The 15972-nt window shown below is 50.3% G+C and overlaps 1 protein-coding gene across 2 annotated transcripts in view; it reads right to left on the bottom strand.

Moving 5' to 3' along the window:
- Positions 1–15972, bottom strand: part of GPC3 (glypican 3) — a 137273-nt gene that overhangs the window by 77671 nt on the left and 43630 nt on the right. The window contains exon 2 of one of the 2 annotated variants that reach the window (XM_065689800.1): positions 7637–8454. The exons of the other annotated variant lie outside the window; for it this stretch is intronic. Coding sequence (XP_065545872.1) covers positions 7637–7640 — 4 coding nt within the window. The 5' untranslated portion in view covers positions 7641–8454. The remainder of the gene's footprint in view (positions 1–7636; positions 8455–15972) is intronic. 2 annotated transcript variants of the gene reach the window in all.

Below are 15972 nucleotides of genomic sequence, written 5' to 3'. Positions count from 1 at the left end.
CATTTGAAAAGCCCCTGAAGCCCTGAATCCATCAGGCTCACTTCAGCTGAACATCCGAAGTTGCATCTGCCCTGGGACATGTGCTGCTCCGTGGTCCAAAGTGATGCTGAGGACCAGAGATGCAGCGTGAATGCCCAGCCAGGACCACTTTCACACAGCAGGTTGTGCCACACTGCCCCATGAAGCTCGTGTTTTACACAGGGACCATCAGTTTGCTAGGAAAAGCCAGGCTGCATTTTCCCCTCTCCACCTTCAAAGACTTGAGGACGTTCTGCCTATTCCTCCTGCACGGAGCAAACAGGAATGCCTCCAGCAGCAGCAGTTACTCCCTTGATTACAGCCCTTCTCATCAGGCTTCCAAAATATCAATACCCATATGTGTAAAGACAACATCTCAGGGGAGACCTTATAACCATCTTATAGCAGCCTTCCAGTACCTAAAGGAGCTACAGGAAACCTGGAGAGGGGCTTTGGGCAAGGGCCTGTAGGGACAGGCCAAGGGGAATGGCTTGAACCTGCCCGAGGGGAGACTGAGCTGAGCTCTTAGGCAGAAGCTCTTCCCTGTGAGGGTGCTGAGGCGCTGGCACAGGGTGCCCAGAGAAGCTGTGGCTGCCCCATCCCTGGCAGTGCTCAAGGCCAGGTTGGACACAGGGGCTTGGAGCAAGCTGCTCCAGTGGAAGGGGTCCCTGCCCGTGGCAGGGGCTGGAGCTGGAGGAGCTTTGAGGTCCCTTCCAACACAAACCAGGCTGGGACTCTGAACATACCGACACCGCCCCCCAGTTTGGGGAAGCCACCAGTGCAAACCAAAGTCTTTCTCTCTACCAGCCTGTGTCCCCCTCTCCAGGGTTCTTAGCTAACATGCTAAGAACAATGAAGAGCCTCTGAGCTGACGGGTCACTGACACCCAGCCACGTAACAGTTCCCAATTGGGTCACTCTGGAAACACACATCCAGGCTCAACTTGCATGGAGATCACCATGGTCAATAATTCAAGGGAAAGCTTAATTTTTAAACCCCTCAGTGTTATCTTTCCCATTTGTTACACTGGGGATGCAGCTGAGCATCTCCAAGGGGGCTCAGTACTAACACCAGTTTGAGCAACACCAGGCCTTGCTGCTTGCCCTGCAGGACCACTCACGTTCCTCAAACACTTCTGAATCCATCACATCTCCAGGATTTCCAGCTTTTGCTTCCTGGTGCATTCTATGCAGGAGAGACAGGGACTCAAGCTGTTTGCAGCCCTTACACCAGCATGCAGAAGGCTGTGGTGTAAGTGGTGAGACAATAGAACAGGGTGCCAAGAGAGGTGGTAAATGCTCCATCCCTGGCAGTGCTTAAGGCCAGGTTGGACAGAGCCTTGGGCAACGTAGTCTAGTGCGAGGCATCCCTTCCCCTGGTAGGGGGTTGGAACTGGATGATCTTAAGGTCCTTTCCAACCTAAACCATTCCATGATTCTATGAAGCCGGGATCAAAGCACAGCTATACTTTTGCCAACAGTCTCCATCCCATCTGGTGCCTGTAACCTCCCAGGCGTGCCACTGAAGCATTTTGCCCACAGCACCCAACACCCACACCAGGACTGGCCCAGAGCAACCATCTGCATTCCCAGACGGAGCAGCCCTTCGCACCAGCACAGACTGAGGGATGCAGCAGAGCAAGGACAGAGCCCTCCCTCCACGCCTGCCTGAGCAGCACAGCAGACACCTCACTCCTCACTCCCTACAGAGCACTGCAGATCTCTCCATCAGTGCCTGACACACACGAGGGCGATGTGCAGCACAGCAAGTTCTGCTTGCACTGCTATTAAAAGTTTTAGAACAACAAAAAAAGTCTCTTTAAATAGGGCACATGGATAACGAAACTTTCCCCTCCTTTATCCTCAAGAGCCCCAGAACAGCTTTCACCTCAAAGCGCACAAAGAACTTTTTGGACCAGTGTTTTGCTGCCAGCCCCGCAGCCGGTGCCAGAATTGTCATGCTGTGCTTCACCGTTCGCCTTTAACCTCCTCTCTCTTAGTTCCCTTAGAAAATGTGATCCCTCTTCCCTTCCCTCGCTCCTCTGTGCTCTGCAAGCTCCCCTCGGAGCCAAGAGACTCTTTGCTGATTAGAAAACCAGTCCAAGCTCCTGTGTAAACCTCCTACAGCGAGGAACGCTTCAGAAAGGAGCCGAGAACAGTGGCACAGCCCAGGAGCGTGCACACAGAGTCCCACTGCTTCAGAGGTCACGGCATGCACATCATTTTTATCATCATCACTGGCTAAGTGTGTCTATTTTATGTGCCTTGGAGCTTTGGCATATACCCATTAGAGAGTGCAACAGGCACCATAAAAGCACATGAAGCCTCCCTCTGCCCTATTAATACATGCAAGAAATAATAAAACTCAGGAAATAAAAGGAGGATCTCGTACATCCAAACCCTCTCGCACCCAACTGCCCCATGGCTGCTGCATCTGAAATGCTCCCTGCAAAGGGCTGGCTGCAAGAGCATTCAAGCCTCAGCAGCAGAAGTGACCCATGGCCAGACCCTGAGTGCTTCAAAGAGGAGGAAACTGTGTGGGTCTGTCCCCTGTGCTCCCATGAGTGAGTCTTGAGTGGAGATGGAGGGAACAGCCAGTTACAAAGCACCACTGGCTTCTGATCCCCCACAGCATCCCACAGCCTGGATCTGCTGCTGGTAAATCCTGCCCTTCTCCTAACATGGCACTACTGAAACACCTGTTTCTGGAGGACAACTGAAGCCTTTCTTTGTTCTATTATTAATTTCCTCTTTTCATTTCAAGGATCATTTCAAAAGCTGCAATTTAAGAGCATCTGGTTCTCAGGTCTGACTGAAGCAGAGTAAATACCTTCATAGCGCTGATGAAAGAGATCATCCAGTGGATGATCAAAGCTCCTCCAGATCCAACCCCTGCCAAGGCAGGGACCCCTTCCACTGGAGCAGCTTGCTCCAAGCCCCTGTGTCCAACCTGGCCTTGAGCACTGCCAGGGATGGGGCAGCCACAGCTTCTCTGGGCACCCTGTGCCAGCGCCTCAGCACCCTCACAGGGAAGAGCTTCTGCCTAAGAGCTCATCTCAGTCTCCCCTGTTTCATCTGGAAGCAGGCAAAGCAGTGCCCTGAGTGGGGATTACCGGCAGGAAAAGGAAATCACTGCATTCAAGTGTTCAAGTGAAGTGCTCAAGGCCACGTTGGACACAGGGGCTTGGAGCAAGCTGCTCCAGTGGAAGGGGTCCCTGCTCGTGGCAGGGGTTGGAACTGGAGGAGCTTTAAGGGCCCTTCCAACACAAACCAGTCTATTTTTCTGCCCCTTTTCTAAAGCTAGGCAGTTATCTCCCCACATTTAAAACCTTATCTTGACCACATAAAGATAAGCTTTTAAAGTGGAAGAACTACAACATGTTTGTTATTCCATTAGTAAAGACAAGGCTCAGTTTTATCTTTTGGATGCCAGCCAGGCAAGTCATCATAGACAAGTCTGCAGCATCACCATGCTGTTGCTACCTCCCTATAAAAGCTTCAAGGCCATCTCCTCCAGGACCTTATGGCAGAGTGGCAAACGCTCCCAAACTATCCCGAACTGTAAAACAAACAAGCTGATTTCCATGCAGCAGCTCTCCCTTGAGCTCAGCGTGGATCCCTGCATCCAGCTGAATTCCACCCTCCGTGCATGATGCATTTTGTGATTCACTGCACCCGTCCCAGGGTGCTGCTGCTCCCATGTGCCCCGGGCTGCAACATTATACACAGCACTGCCCTGTGCTGCGCTTGAGACCAGTTCCAAACCTCAGGAGCTCTACACAACAAAACACACTTTGAATGCCTTTTAGGTGTGAATGTGCCTCTTCTGCCCCAATAAGTCTCATCTATGGATGCAACTGCTCCAGGGCAGCAAATGAAGCAGCTCCTGGAGATCAGTGGATTTGCTGCAATTCCTCTCCTTGTGTCCCTGGTCTGCTCCCAGGACTTCTTCCCTGGAGGGTCCCTACTCACAGGACCTGGCACCAAACTCTCTGTGCAAGAAGGCATAGCAATAACCACAGGAGCTGGAGAGCCTCTGGCCTGGTCAGACCTCTCCTGTGAGCAATTCCTGCTCTCTGGCACTTCCCTGCCGATGGCCTATCGATGCAAATCCCTCTCCCTTCACTCCTTAGGACACAAATCACATCAGCAAAGAACCAGGCACTGGAATCCCTCAGCCCATGGGAATTATTTCCATCCTGAGGCAACAGCATGGGTCTGCAGGCAGGGCAGGGGGAGAGCTCCTCAGTTAATCTGGTCCTAACACAACTGCTGCATCCCCTTCAGGCTTTCTACATCTGTACAAGTGCCACTCAAACCATGCTCAGGCCCTCAGGAAAGAACCCACCAGTGCTCCCAGATGGGAATTCGAACGGTCCTCAAGGAAACGCGACAAGGTTGGGGTTGTGTAAAAAGCCTTATCTGACACAGCAATAGCTGCAGCCCCGCTTGGAGCCAGCTGAGGAGCCATCAGCATCCCCCTGCGAGTGAGCTCGGAAGGGGAAACGCTTCTTTAACAGCTCAATGAATCAGACAGCTTCAGACTCATCACAGCAGCCCCTGCTCCTGCAAGACACAAAAGGGCTCACCAAGAGACAAGTGTTTGCAGGAAGGGGCTGGCTGCCACAGGCGCTGCTGCTGAGCGGAGCCGCGGGTTGTTTTTCAAACAGCAGGTAATATTCATCTCCAGTCTTGGGAAGGTTTGCCATATATTGAGCAGAGAGGGAACGAAATCCGAGAGGTTTTCCCTTGGCAGCAACAAAAGCAGACTCCGGATTTGTTCTGTTTTGATTTACACAATACTGCAAGACTTCAGCAACATTATCAGGACACAAAAGCTCTTCTAAACAGCATAATTACTGTTGTCTGAGGATTACAAACCCCATCAGCTGGTGCCACTGCTGTTCTTACAGGGGTTTGCTCTGAGCACGTTTGGGTTGAGAGCTTAGGAAATGCTTTTTTTTTGCCCCAACTATGACAGAGCTTTTTGAATTACTTTTACAATATTGTCACTATTAAAGTTATGGACTCATAAGCTCGGGAGCTTATGAGATTCGCTTCGAAGTGTTAGCAATAAAAATTAGAGCAATTCAGTTACCCTCTTCTGCATTTTAAGCCGTCAAGGTTTGCACTTTGTACCTTTGCTCTATTAGACCAAGGGAGGAAAGGTCTCAGTCCAACCTTTAAATGAGAGGGGGCTCCTTCTCTTCCCAGCTCCATGCCCAACTCTCTCGCTCCCATGGGAGTTAGGTTCCAAAGGCAGTGCTGCTCACCAAAGCCAAACCATTATGTTCCTGTCAGAGAAGCATCTTTTCCTCATTAGCTGTGCCTATCAAAATACCAAGCTCCAAAGCCATTCTTTTTTAATTGTTCAGCTTATTTAGTGCCCTGTCACTTTGAAACACACTCCCTGAGGTTTCTAATAAAAACGCTGTATTCTGCATCTCATCATACCCACTTCCAAACACCCCAAAACCACAGTTACATCCTAGGTAACAGTCCGACTGCTGAGCAATTAGTCACACTGTGCTTCACCCATGTATTATTTACATCCCATGCACAAAACCTTTGCTAATGCAGACAGCAGAGCCCAGTACCACAAGCTGCTGCAAGCCAGAAGCAAGCAGACAAGAAACACTGTTCCTGCAGCTCTTCAGCTCCAACCAGTCCCAGCCTGGACCAGCCCTGCCTGGAGGGGGTCTCATGCAGCATCCACAGCTCACAGCAGCAAAAGACAGGGTCAGGGATGCTGGAGCACAGGGAAGGAGCTTTTCTTTTGCTAGGCACCAGGATGCCTTGAGAGATTCCCTGGGGGCACTCAGAAGTACATAGTCTAGCAGAAGGTGTCAGGTTAGAACTGGTCCTTCCCAATGCAAACCACTCTATGGCTCTGTGAGCACACATTTCAGTGGTGAAACCTACACTCTAAGTGAAATTTCCAAGAAACCCCCAAACGTCCCACAGCAAACACCCCTCAGGAATGACTCTGGAGGAAAATCTCTTCCGGAACTTCGTGCTTGAGCACATGGCTGTGGTGCTTGTGATGAAATATGGGTTGCACTCCTGTTGTGCGATTTGCTTTCCCTGAGCATCAAGGGATACTCTGCTTCGTGCCGTGACAGATGTGTGAATGTAGAAGAGATTCCTGAAAATTTCATGAGGACGAAGCTAAAAATGCAAACAGAGCTGGAACAAATGGTGGATGACGAGGATTCCTTCTCAAAATCAAGGGGAAGGTGAGGAATAAGGGCCCAGACAAGCACATTCAAACCAAGCCCTGGGAGCACAAGTGGGAAAAGCAGAGACAGAAGGAGGCAAGAGGCTCCTGCAGCGAAAAGGTAGCTGTGTCGTGCTGGTAACCTGTTACCAGGATAGATAAACCCCTCCTCATGCACCCCATCCTAGTGCTGAAGCCCACGTAAGGGTTGGGGTTCAAATCCAGGCAAACGGGAGAGCAGGGAATAAACTGCTGTTCCACAGGGCAGAGGCTGATGGGATGAGAGTGATGTTTCCAAATGCTTCCAAACCCTTGGGAAAGGAGCATCCCTGCCCTGGGTAACCAAGCAGGCAGGGGTACGTCAGACCCAGGTATTTTACCACTGCAAAGCCACATCTGGGGTTATTCTGGGTTGGTTTTACTTTGAAACAGAAAAATAAAGAGAGGAGACGCAGGGAAAGCAGCACTGGGTCACCTCCCAGCCACGTTGTACTCATTGGAGGCTCCAGCATCAACCTGAGAGGGTTATAAAGATATCAGAAAAGCCACATGCCTCTTGAAAGATGACTGATGAGCCACAGTTCAAGCAGAGAGCAAGTGAGTCCATGCGCTCTCTCCCATATCTAGAGGCCAAGCGTTTCTAGCCACCAGGACACCAGTTTGGAGATCGCCTCTGGTTATGTTCAAGGAAAAGTTAGAAGCAGGTTCTGAAAACAACGCACGTTGAGCAAATTCCTTTATTCATCAGAATAAATGAGGACGAAGCCTCTTGGTGAGTACTCAAACACCACAAAACCCAAAGTCTTTGGAAGTGCATTGGTCTCAGTAGCTTTAGAGCAAGGCAGCCCTGGGTGGGTTTTCCAGGCTCCCTTTCATTCCAGAGGGCTTTTATCAGCCTGTTAAGCCTCCAACAAAGGGGAGCAGACTATTTATTTGAGAAGCAAATTCCTTCCTCTGTAATCTCCCCCAGCCAAATTCCCTTTAAAGTTATCTGAGTGTCTGATGAAAAGCAAAAGGCAGAAGATCAGCTCTTGATCCCTAGAGTAACAGGAAGGACTTGCACTTATTTAAGGGCATCTGTTGGCTGGTTTTAAGTCACTTCAGCCCCTTTATTTCTGATTTCAGGCTCCCTGGAACTTGGGAAGGATAGGGATTTCCAACACGGGAATCAGACTGTGCATCATCTCAGTAGCACAAGTGCAACCGGCTCTTCCAGTGCTCCCCAGGAACATCCGACTCCTTGAGCATCTTGCTCAGCACAGGGCAGGGCACCCAACGCACATCCTGCCTGAGACATCACAGGACACCATACGCACACCAGCACCACCACGACGGGGCTCAGGACACCCCAGACACACAAACCCGAGGCACTGATTTCATCCATACAAAAAAAAGGACCTACCCATGGTCCCTGTTTCCAGACTTGGCACTTCCCAAAAACTGGACTCGTTTCTTCCTTCCTTCTCTGTGGTATCTGGAGCAGAGCTCCCAAAAACAGAAGCTGTTTCGCTGGTTTATATTGTCTTCTTTGCCCAGTTGTAGGTGGTTTGTTCATTTGAAGGTGGTTTGTTGGGGGTTTTGGTTGGGTTTGTTGTGGAGTTTATGTGCTTGGTTGGTAGGGAGGCTTGGCCGGTTGGCTTTGGGGGATTTGGTGGTTTTCTGTTTGTTTGCTGAGGGGGTTTGGTTGGTTGTGGGGGGTTGGTTGGGGTGGGGTTTAATGGGTTTTCTTTGGTTGGTTTTGGTTTAGTCCTTTGATGCATGAACACGTCCCTGCTTATGGAAGAAGCAGAAGATGAGACACCACATCCTGGTGGCACCAGCTGAGCCTGTGGCTGGACCGCAACCAGCATCATCCCACGTGGCTCCTGCATCCTGCTTCCCCTGGCTCAAAGCCCCGTGCTGGTTAACACTCATTTCAAAAGGAAGATGTTTCATTGTCTCCTTACTCCCCCTGTATAAGCGAGGCAGCATTGGAACAGAAGCACAAGATGATCATCTGGTGTTCAAGAGCCAAGCGCACAGCCAGCGCTGCCAGGAATCGAACCGCGGCTCCACCGCCTGCTCCAGAAGGGCTTTCCTTCAGGAACGTGAATAATCCCCTGCAAAGTAATGGCACTGTTCATCTCTGCAGAGTTCCTCACAGGCTTAAATCCCTGCTGAATGGGGCAGGCACGTGCTCAGCTGCGCTGCTGGTGCAGTAGAATTCAACTTGTTCTTTTCCTAAAGAGGAATACGGAGATGGATCGATAGTTACCAAAAGCTTGATGGCAGCTGGTTGTCTCGGCAATAGAGCAGCCAGAGCTCAGGCCTGGTTTAACACATCATCTCCAGATCAATAGAGCTTTAGATTTATAACTAATGATAACAAAAGGAGCAAGGACAAATATGTTCGGGGAAAAAAGGAACACTTTCTCCAAAGGGTCCTTTCAGTGTAATCCTTGCAAAGACTGTATTTCAAAGACTGGAAACCAACACATAGTGTGTTATCTAAGGAAGCTGATGATTCAGCTTCATCATTACAATGTGCCAGCTCCCCTATTCTGCAGCTCTCCACACGTAAGCATGTGGACCTCTTGGTAGCATTTGTGTTAGCTTCTCCCAACTCCAGAACCATAGAATGGTTTCGGTTGTAAAGGACATTAAGATCATCCAGGTCTAACGCCCTGCCACGGGCAGGGACCCCTTCCACTGGAGCAGCTTGCTCCAAGCCCCTGTGTCCAACCTGGCCTTGAGCACTGCCAGGGATGGGGCAGCCACAGCTTCTCTGGGCACCCTGTGCCAGCGCCTCAGCACCCTCCCAGGGAAGAGCTTCTGCCTTAGATCTAATCTGAACTTCCTCTGTTTCAGTCTGAACCCATCACCCCTTGTCCTATCACTACAGTCCCTGATACAGAGCCCTTCTCCAGCTCTGTAGCCCCCTTCAGACACTGGAAACTGCTCTGAGGTCTCCACGCAGCTTCTCTTATCCAGGCTGAACAGCCCCAGTGCTCTCAGCCTGTCTCCATACGGGAGGTGCTCCAGCCCTGATCACCCTCATGTCCTCCTCTGGACTTGGACAGCTCCATGTCCTTCTTATGCTGAGGACACCAGAACTGCACACAGTGCTGCAAGTGGGGTCTCATGAGGGCAGAGTAGAGGGGCAGGGTCACCTTTTTCCATAGAAAAGCTACCACCAGAGACTCCTGAACCTGACCACTTCCACACAAGCCACTTCCTTATTGCAAATGTCATGTTTATTATGGAGCCTTCCCCAGGGTGAAGAAACACTGGTCAGAAAGGATTCTAAATCCTATCTCCTGACAATTTTCCAATGACTGTGCGTGTTAAAGTGATGCCACCACAAATAGGCTGCAAGAGGTATGCTGGAAAATCTATTAACTCACTGTAAATCTGTTCAAGTTGGGAATTCATGCCTTGCAGAATTTCACCATCAGTCCTGAGAATTAGTTTATTGCTGGACAGGGAGGGAAGAGCCCGTGAGGGTCATTTCAAAGACATACAGCACCATGGCCTGTCTGAAAAGGCTCCAGTCCAGGTATTTAATGAGGTAGTGAGGCTTTGGGTAAGTGTTTGCTTCCCTTTCTAGAGACACGCTGCTGATAAGAAAAGGCACCACCTTTTCCTAAACCTTCCCATTGCTTCTCCTCCCTTCTCCAGTCTCTCTCCTTTGACAGTGGAAGCACTGACACATGGGAGAGGTTACAACAACCTGGGTACAACTACTCACTTGCTTTGGGAATCAACACCTGATATTTCTTTATCTATGGGGGAAAAAACCTCAGTGGGGAAAGAGCTCAAGGCTCAAACACAGAGATCTCACTGCCGCAAGCCCCCCACAGCTCCTGCCAGGAGCATTACCCCATTTGTCTATCAAAATACATTCTCCTATTTGAAGTAAACAGCATTATTCTACACGTCTTCAAAGTTTTCAGCTTTTCACACAAGCCCCAAGCACGCTCCTGACCTGAAGGACCCCACAACAGCCTCACCCTGAGCCAGGCCAGAAAGGGCAAAGCACCAGGGCAGTTTTGTCCCAGGTCGTGGGTACTTGGCCACCCTTCATCTACAGGTGCCCTAGGCCCCTTTGGTGATACCCCCCCCTCCATCCGTCAGCTAACAGAGGGACCTTTGCAGGCAGGGAAAGAGCTGGGGCGAGCAGAGGAGCAAAGATGCTCTGCAACATACCCCCCCCCACAAAAGCCTTCTTGGAAAACACGCTTGACCACACATTGCAACACTCCCCATGTGCTTTTCCATTACAAACCACTTCAGAGATTCCCTTCTTCAGGAATCTGTCTTCAGAGCAGATGAAATCAGCCAAACCATCAGCATCCCCAGCACAGAGAAGGGCTGCTCAGCAGCAGTTGGAGGATCAGTCGAAGGCAGAGCTAAACTGCTGCCAGTGCTCAGATGGACGGACTCGCTCTGCTGCTGACCCTGCTCCCAAACACGGTCCATTCACTGCAACAGACTTTGGGAAAGCTCCTCCTGACTTCCAGAAGCAGTGGCTCAAAACAGGTCCATACGGACACAAACACAGCCCCTCCGTGAAGCACAAAGCATTCCTTCCATTTTCCCTTGCCCCTCCACTCTTGCTAAGCCTGAGTTTGCACTGCATCCCCTCCCTGGTACCGATTTGACGGCATTTTACATGCCCAAGAAGCCTGAAAGTGCAGTAAAACCACAGTGACAAAACCAAAACTGGCAATGGAAAAAGCAGCTCCTGCCCAGGGTGGATGTTAAGAGCTGTCTGGAGCAGAAGCCATTAAGGTTTGCAAACACAGAGCTCTCTGCTGACTCTCCCCAGACAGCAGTCCCCCGCCTCAGGCCAGACAAAGAGGCCACATACACCAGGGCTGCAGAATCTCCCCATAAACACTCTCATTTGAAGCCAGTTTAACTGGGAAAAGGTCAGGACCAGTAACAGCACAACATGTGTTACCGGTTAAACAAAGTTAGCAGCTATCAGTTAAACAAAGAGCACTTAGACACAAACCAAATCAAAGATCCTCTGTGTTCAGGCACCCAGCTGCATCTCCGATACCCTCCTAAGCCTCTGTGTTACGCGTGCTGTCTCCATGAAGTCTGCATTAAGGTTTTAATTGCACATGAATGAACCAGCCAGGTAGACTCAGCTTAAAAACGTGGGTAACAATATAAAAGGCTGAAAGTGGCATCGACATCTCCGCTGCTCAGAGCAACTGCTGTGCTCCTGACTCCCTGTCATCAGGTACCACCTGAATTATTGCCCAGTTTCTATATCCAGCCCACAGACTATCTCAAACAGAGATATCGATGAAGCAGAGCTTTATTGAGAGCGCTTGCTCTTTGCAGGGTGAATGTTTCCATAGGACATCATCTTCGGTGTGTAAATACCATCTGGCGTCAGAGTGGCGTATTCCCCACTCCAATAGGTGATATCGGTAGCAAAGTTCCCCCTTGGACAAAGGCTGACTCTATTCCCAAGCACTGGAATTGCTCTCACGTCTTGCCCAATCTGTTGTTTCCCTGACTCTCCAGCTCTGGACAGGGTTTGCAGTTAAAAACCAAACCAATTCAGCCCTTGCTGCTGTGGGAAAAAGCTTGAAGCTGTGACCTGTAGCGCTGGGAGAGGAGAAAAGCGAAGGAAGGCAAACCTCACAATGCATCATTTTTCCCACTTCCCAGTTTTAATGCCGATCACATTGTTCCTAGGGTTTAATCAGGATTTTGGAATGCCCTGAGGTTGTGGGAACTAGAAGCCACATGCTTCCACTCAGAAGAGACAGCAAAACACGCTGCAAAAGCATCTTTCCTATGAAGACACACTCGTGTTTTACCCTCATCTTTACCTCCCTGCCAAGACAACAACTCACCAGCCTCCCAGAGGCTTACCAGCGTGAGATATGGGGAAGAGCCACAAAACCTGCATTTTATCCTCCTTTTCTTTCCCAAACATCAGGGCGACCCCATGCTGATTTGGGGGGGTCCCAGCCTTCACTTTTGTATAGTACCAAACCCCCCCCCTCAGTGTTAAAGCATGGGGAGCTCACTCTTCCCTGCTTCCCAGGCTGATGGACTATTTACCCCCCAGCCATAACAAGCAGCATCTAAGGCCAAGATGGGATTTCAAACAGCCCCTAAACCACAAATGATTCCTCCCAGATGCAGCGCTGGAAACTCCAACGCGTTTCCCCCGCAGGCTGAGCAGCACCGGAGCCGAGAACCCACCATTCCCAGCACTGGGATGTGGATGGTTCCCCCCAGAGCAGCAAGATCCCAGCTAGGAAAGGAAAAATCAAGAGAAAAAGCTCATTTTGTTCCATCCTGAATGAATTATTAGCTACAGTGCCTGTCCTAAACAAAGCTTCTCTGCTGGGCAAAGCCGCAGGAAAGCGATGAAAAGTGGACATGGAAAAAAGGAGTTAGGAAGAGGGAGGTCTGTCTTTAGCAATGCTACTGCATTCATCTGCAAGCAGCAGGAAAAGAAAGGGCAAAAGGAAAAAGAATTCCAGGAGATGTCGAGCTTTGTTATTCCTCCTTGAGCTTTGCTGCTGCAGATTTGACAGCAGAAAATGGGGAGTTAAAGCTGAAAATCCCTCATGTATGCACAGTTATTCCAACCCCACCGAGCCATTACACTGCGGTGTCATCCCCACACAAACACCCCGGGCAGGGAGGTGTAGCTGTAGCGTAAGCAGAGCCAGCCCAGGCCTCGCATGGAATATATATCACAGCAATTCACTTCCACACATAACCATCAAATACCTGATTTCATGAAGAGAGAGGTCAGTGACACTCACTGGAGAAGGTGCGCATTCCTAAAGGTACTTTGACATGGATTTGACCGCACACACTCCTCCAACAGCAATACAAGGGAGAAAGGGTCTGGCTTAAATCACCAGCCAGGCAAACCCCATGCCATGTGTGGAGGGCATCTGCAGCCATCACCCCATGCCACATGCAGAGCGGTCTCGGCATGGATGGGGTGCATCCATGGGATTTCTTTGTGCTGAGGCTGGATGGCAAAGCCCAAAACTATTTGCAAGTTTAGCTTTTGGTGCTTTTATAAGCCACACAAATAGAGCATCGCTTCCAGTCCTCACCGAGTTTGGTGGAAGGGGACCGGGGGTCATCACCGCTGGTTTCTTATGTGTCTGCTCCCAAAGCTTTTCTGCCCACCAAGAAAGTGAACTAGACAGTGACACGAGGCTGCAGAGCATTCCAGCCTTATTTCCAGGAAAAGGCTCATGAACAGGTTCATCCTGAAACTGTGGGGATAAGAACATGCCTCATATTCTGGTTTCATGTTCACAGAGACCCCACCTGTGACGTCCCAAGTAGGTGGTAGGAAAAGCAAGCAAGCAGAGGCTGAACCGCTTCTCACCCTTTGCATTCCTGTGCAAACCCACTCCTGCAGCACTCCACTGCTTCCAGCCCAGGCTTCCAGCTGTAAAAACCCTGTCTGCAGAGAGAATTAGGCTGGATTTATTGCAAACACCTCCTCTGGACACTCATAAAGCAATCTGAGAGCACCTAATGGATTTAGGATTTAGTTAAACTAGTGCAACACAGTAAGAAGATGAAGAGTGTGGTCAATCACAGGCAATTGAGTTAGAGCATCCCAGAAAAGCTGCCAGTCATCGGCAGGTCCAAAAGTAATAACCAAGCAGGGAAAAGGGGAGCAGAAGCGCAGGGCAGAGGAGGGGGCTTCCTCCAGCAGAGCCTGGGGAAAATCTCTAAGGAGCTGCACCGGGCATCACAGGGTCACAGAGCTGCCCTCACCCTCCTGCTAACAGCACCCTGCCAGCCCCATGCATCCCTTGGGAAGGCTGGAGAGAGACCACGTCTCCCACGTGCAAACCACTACCAAGGCCAGATTGGACACAGGGGCTTGGAGGAACATGCTCTAATGGAAGGTGCCCCTGCCCAGTGCCTTGCCACCCTCACAGGGAAGAGCTTCTGCCTCATATCTAGCCTGAACCTCCCCCATTAAAGTTTAAACCCACCGCCCTTTGTCCTATCACTATCAATCACGCTCCTTCTTGCACCATTTGTTTCTGAGCAAACACTAATAACCTGCCTCTTTAATGCACTGCAACTGCGCATCTTCATTCAAACCAGTCCTATTCCATTTCTATTAGCTCGTACCGATAACATCTCAGAAGCCATCCATATTCCTCAGCCTCAGACTAATTATTTCTCATACATTTTTCACTGTGAGGCTTCTCCCACACCCTTCCAGATCCACACGAGAACACAAGTATCCAAACACCTTGCCTGTTGGAATTCCACAATACCAGCCCTGCTTCTTGCTTCGGTTTGGCTCAAACGTGGTGATGCTGCCAGGCCTGGACGCCGCCAGCAGTGCCTCCCTTCCTGTACAGTCTGCTTTATTGACAATTCAATCATGTCAGGTTTGCACCAGCAGCCACACTGATTTGATCAGCCATCATTGGATTTACAATATATAAATGACGGCACTGTATCTGGCCCGTGTTGCCAACAGCTGCCCGGGATCGATTTATATTCTACTAGCAAGGAAGAGAAATTGCAGCACGATGTAGTGCTACAGCCTCAGATCAATAGCAATTTTTTTCTTAACGACACGAAGGCCAAGATAAGGACAGCATAAGTCAAAGGCAGACAGAGCAAATTTGCCCGATATCCCTTTCAGTTCCAGAGGTACATACGCGGGATATGTAACATTAAAGCTGAGGGGAACATTAGCAAAACACTTTGACTTACAGCCGCCTTACAAGGTTGCCCAACGTCCCCACTGTCCCTGGGAACTGTGATGGGCAACATGGGGCTGCCTGGCCTCAGTGCCTGCAGGCTGCGGCTCTCCAGAGCCTGCAAGAGCAATGCCGATGGTGAGGGACCCTGGTTGGGACTAACAGCAGCAGTTGTGGTTACTGATGTCTGCCCCATGGGCACAGCTTTGGTGGTACCCAGTGCACTGACACAAATATAAGGATGGGGAAAAAACCCAGCAAATAGCATTTGAGGCTTCTCCTAGCTCTTCTCTTCAGGTTTAACCCTTCTCTTTTGATGGCCCAGAGGCAGTGATAACGGTGTGCAGTGCCATCCCCCACCCCTTGGCAAATGATGCACCTACCCCCAGGCATCATCCCAAAGTGACCACTATGAGGGTGGTGGGACACTGGTACAGGTTGCCTAAAGAAGCTGTGGCTGCCCCATCCCTGGCAGTGCTCAAGGCCAGGTTGGACACAGGGGCTTGGAGCAACCTGCTCCAGTGGAAGGGGTCCCTGCCCGTGGCAGGGGTTGGAGCTGGAGGAGCTTTGAGGTCCCTTCCACCCAAACCACTCTGGGATTCTATGATGGGCACGGATGAAGGAGTGAAGGTATGCACTTGTTTAGATCCTGCTCCCCACTCTCTACCCAACCAACCTGACCCCGTATCAAAGACGGCATGTTTAGCCTGGCAGAAAGGGAAGCCCACCTGATGATGTGCTCCTGTCCCAGCAGAGCTGCACCACAGCTCAGCCACGCTTCCAGCACCAGAGAAAGCACCAGCAGGATCTGGGCATTCGGAGATAACACATCTCTTTCTTAAGGTCCAGCCCATCACTAACAGAAAACTCCAAATTATTCCAGTAGTGCCAACATCTCATAAATCCAGCTGCTCCTTAATGAGAAATCATTTATGAGTGAGCCCTTTCCTCCTTAACTCTTCTGCAAGCCACAGGAACAGACACTTCCCAGCCCGAACCCTCCCTGCTCAGGCAGCTTCAATTC

The sequence above is a fragment of the Lathamus discolor genome, chromosome 9, assembly GCF_037157495.1.
Source record: "Lathamus discolor isolate bLatDis1 chromosome 9, bLatDis1.hap1, whole genome shotgun sequence".
In the NCBI taxonomy this organism is placed as follows: Eukaryota; Metazoa; Chordata; class Aves; order Psittaciformes; family Psittacidae; genus Lathamus; species Lathamus discolor.
This window is presented reverse-complemented; position numbering and strand designations above follow the sequence as displayed.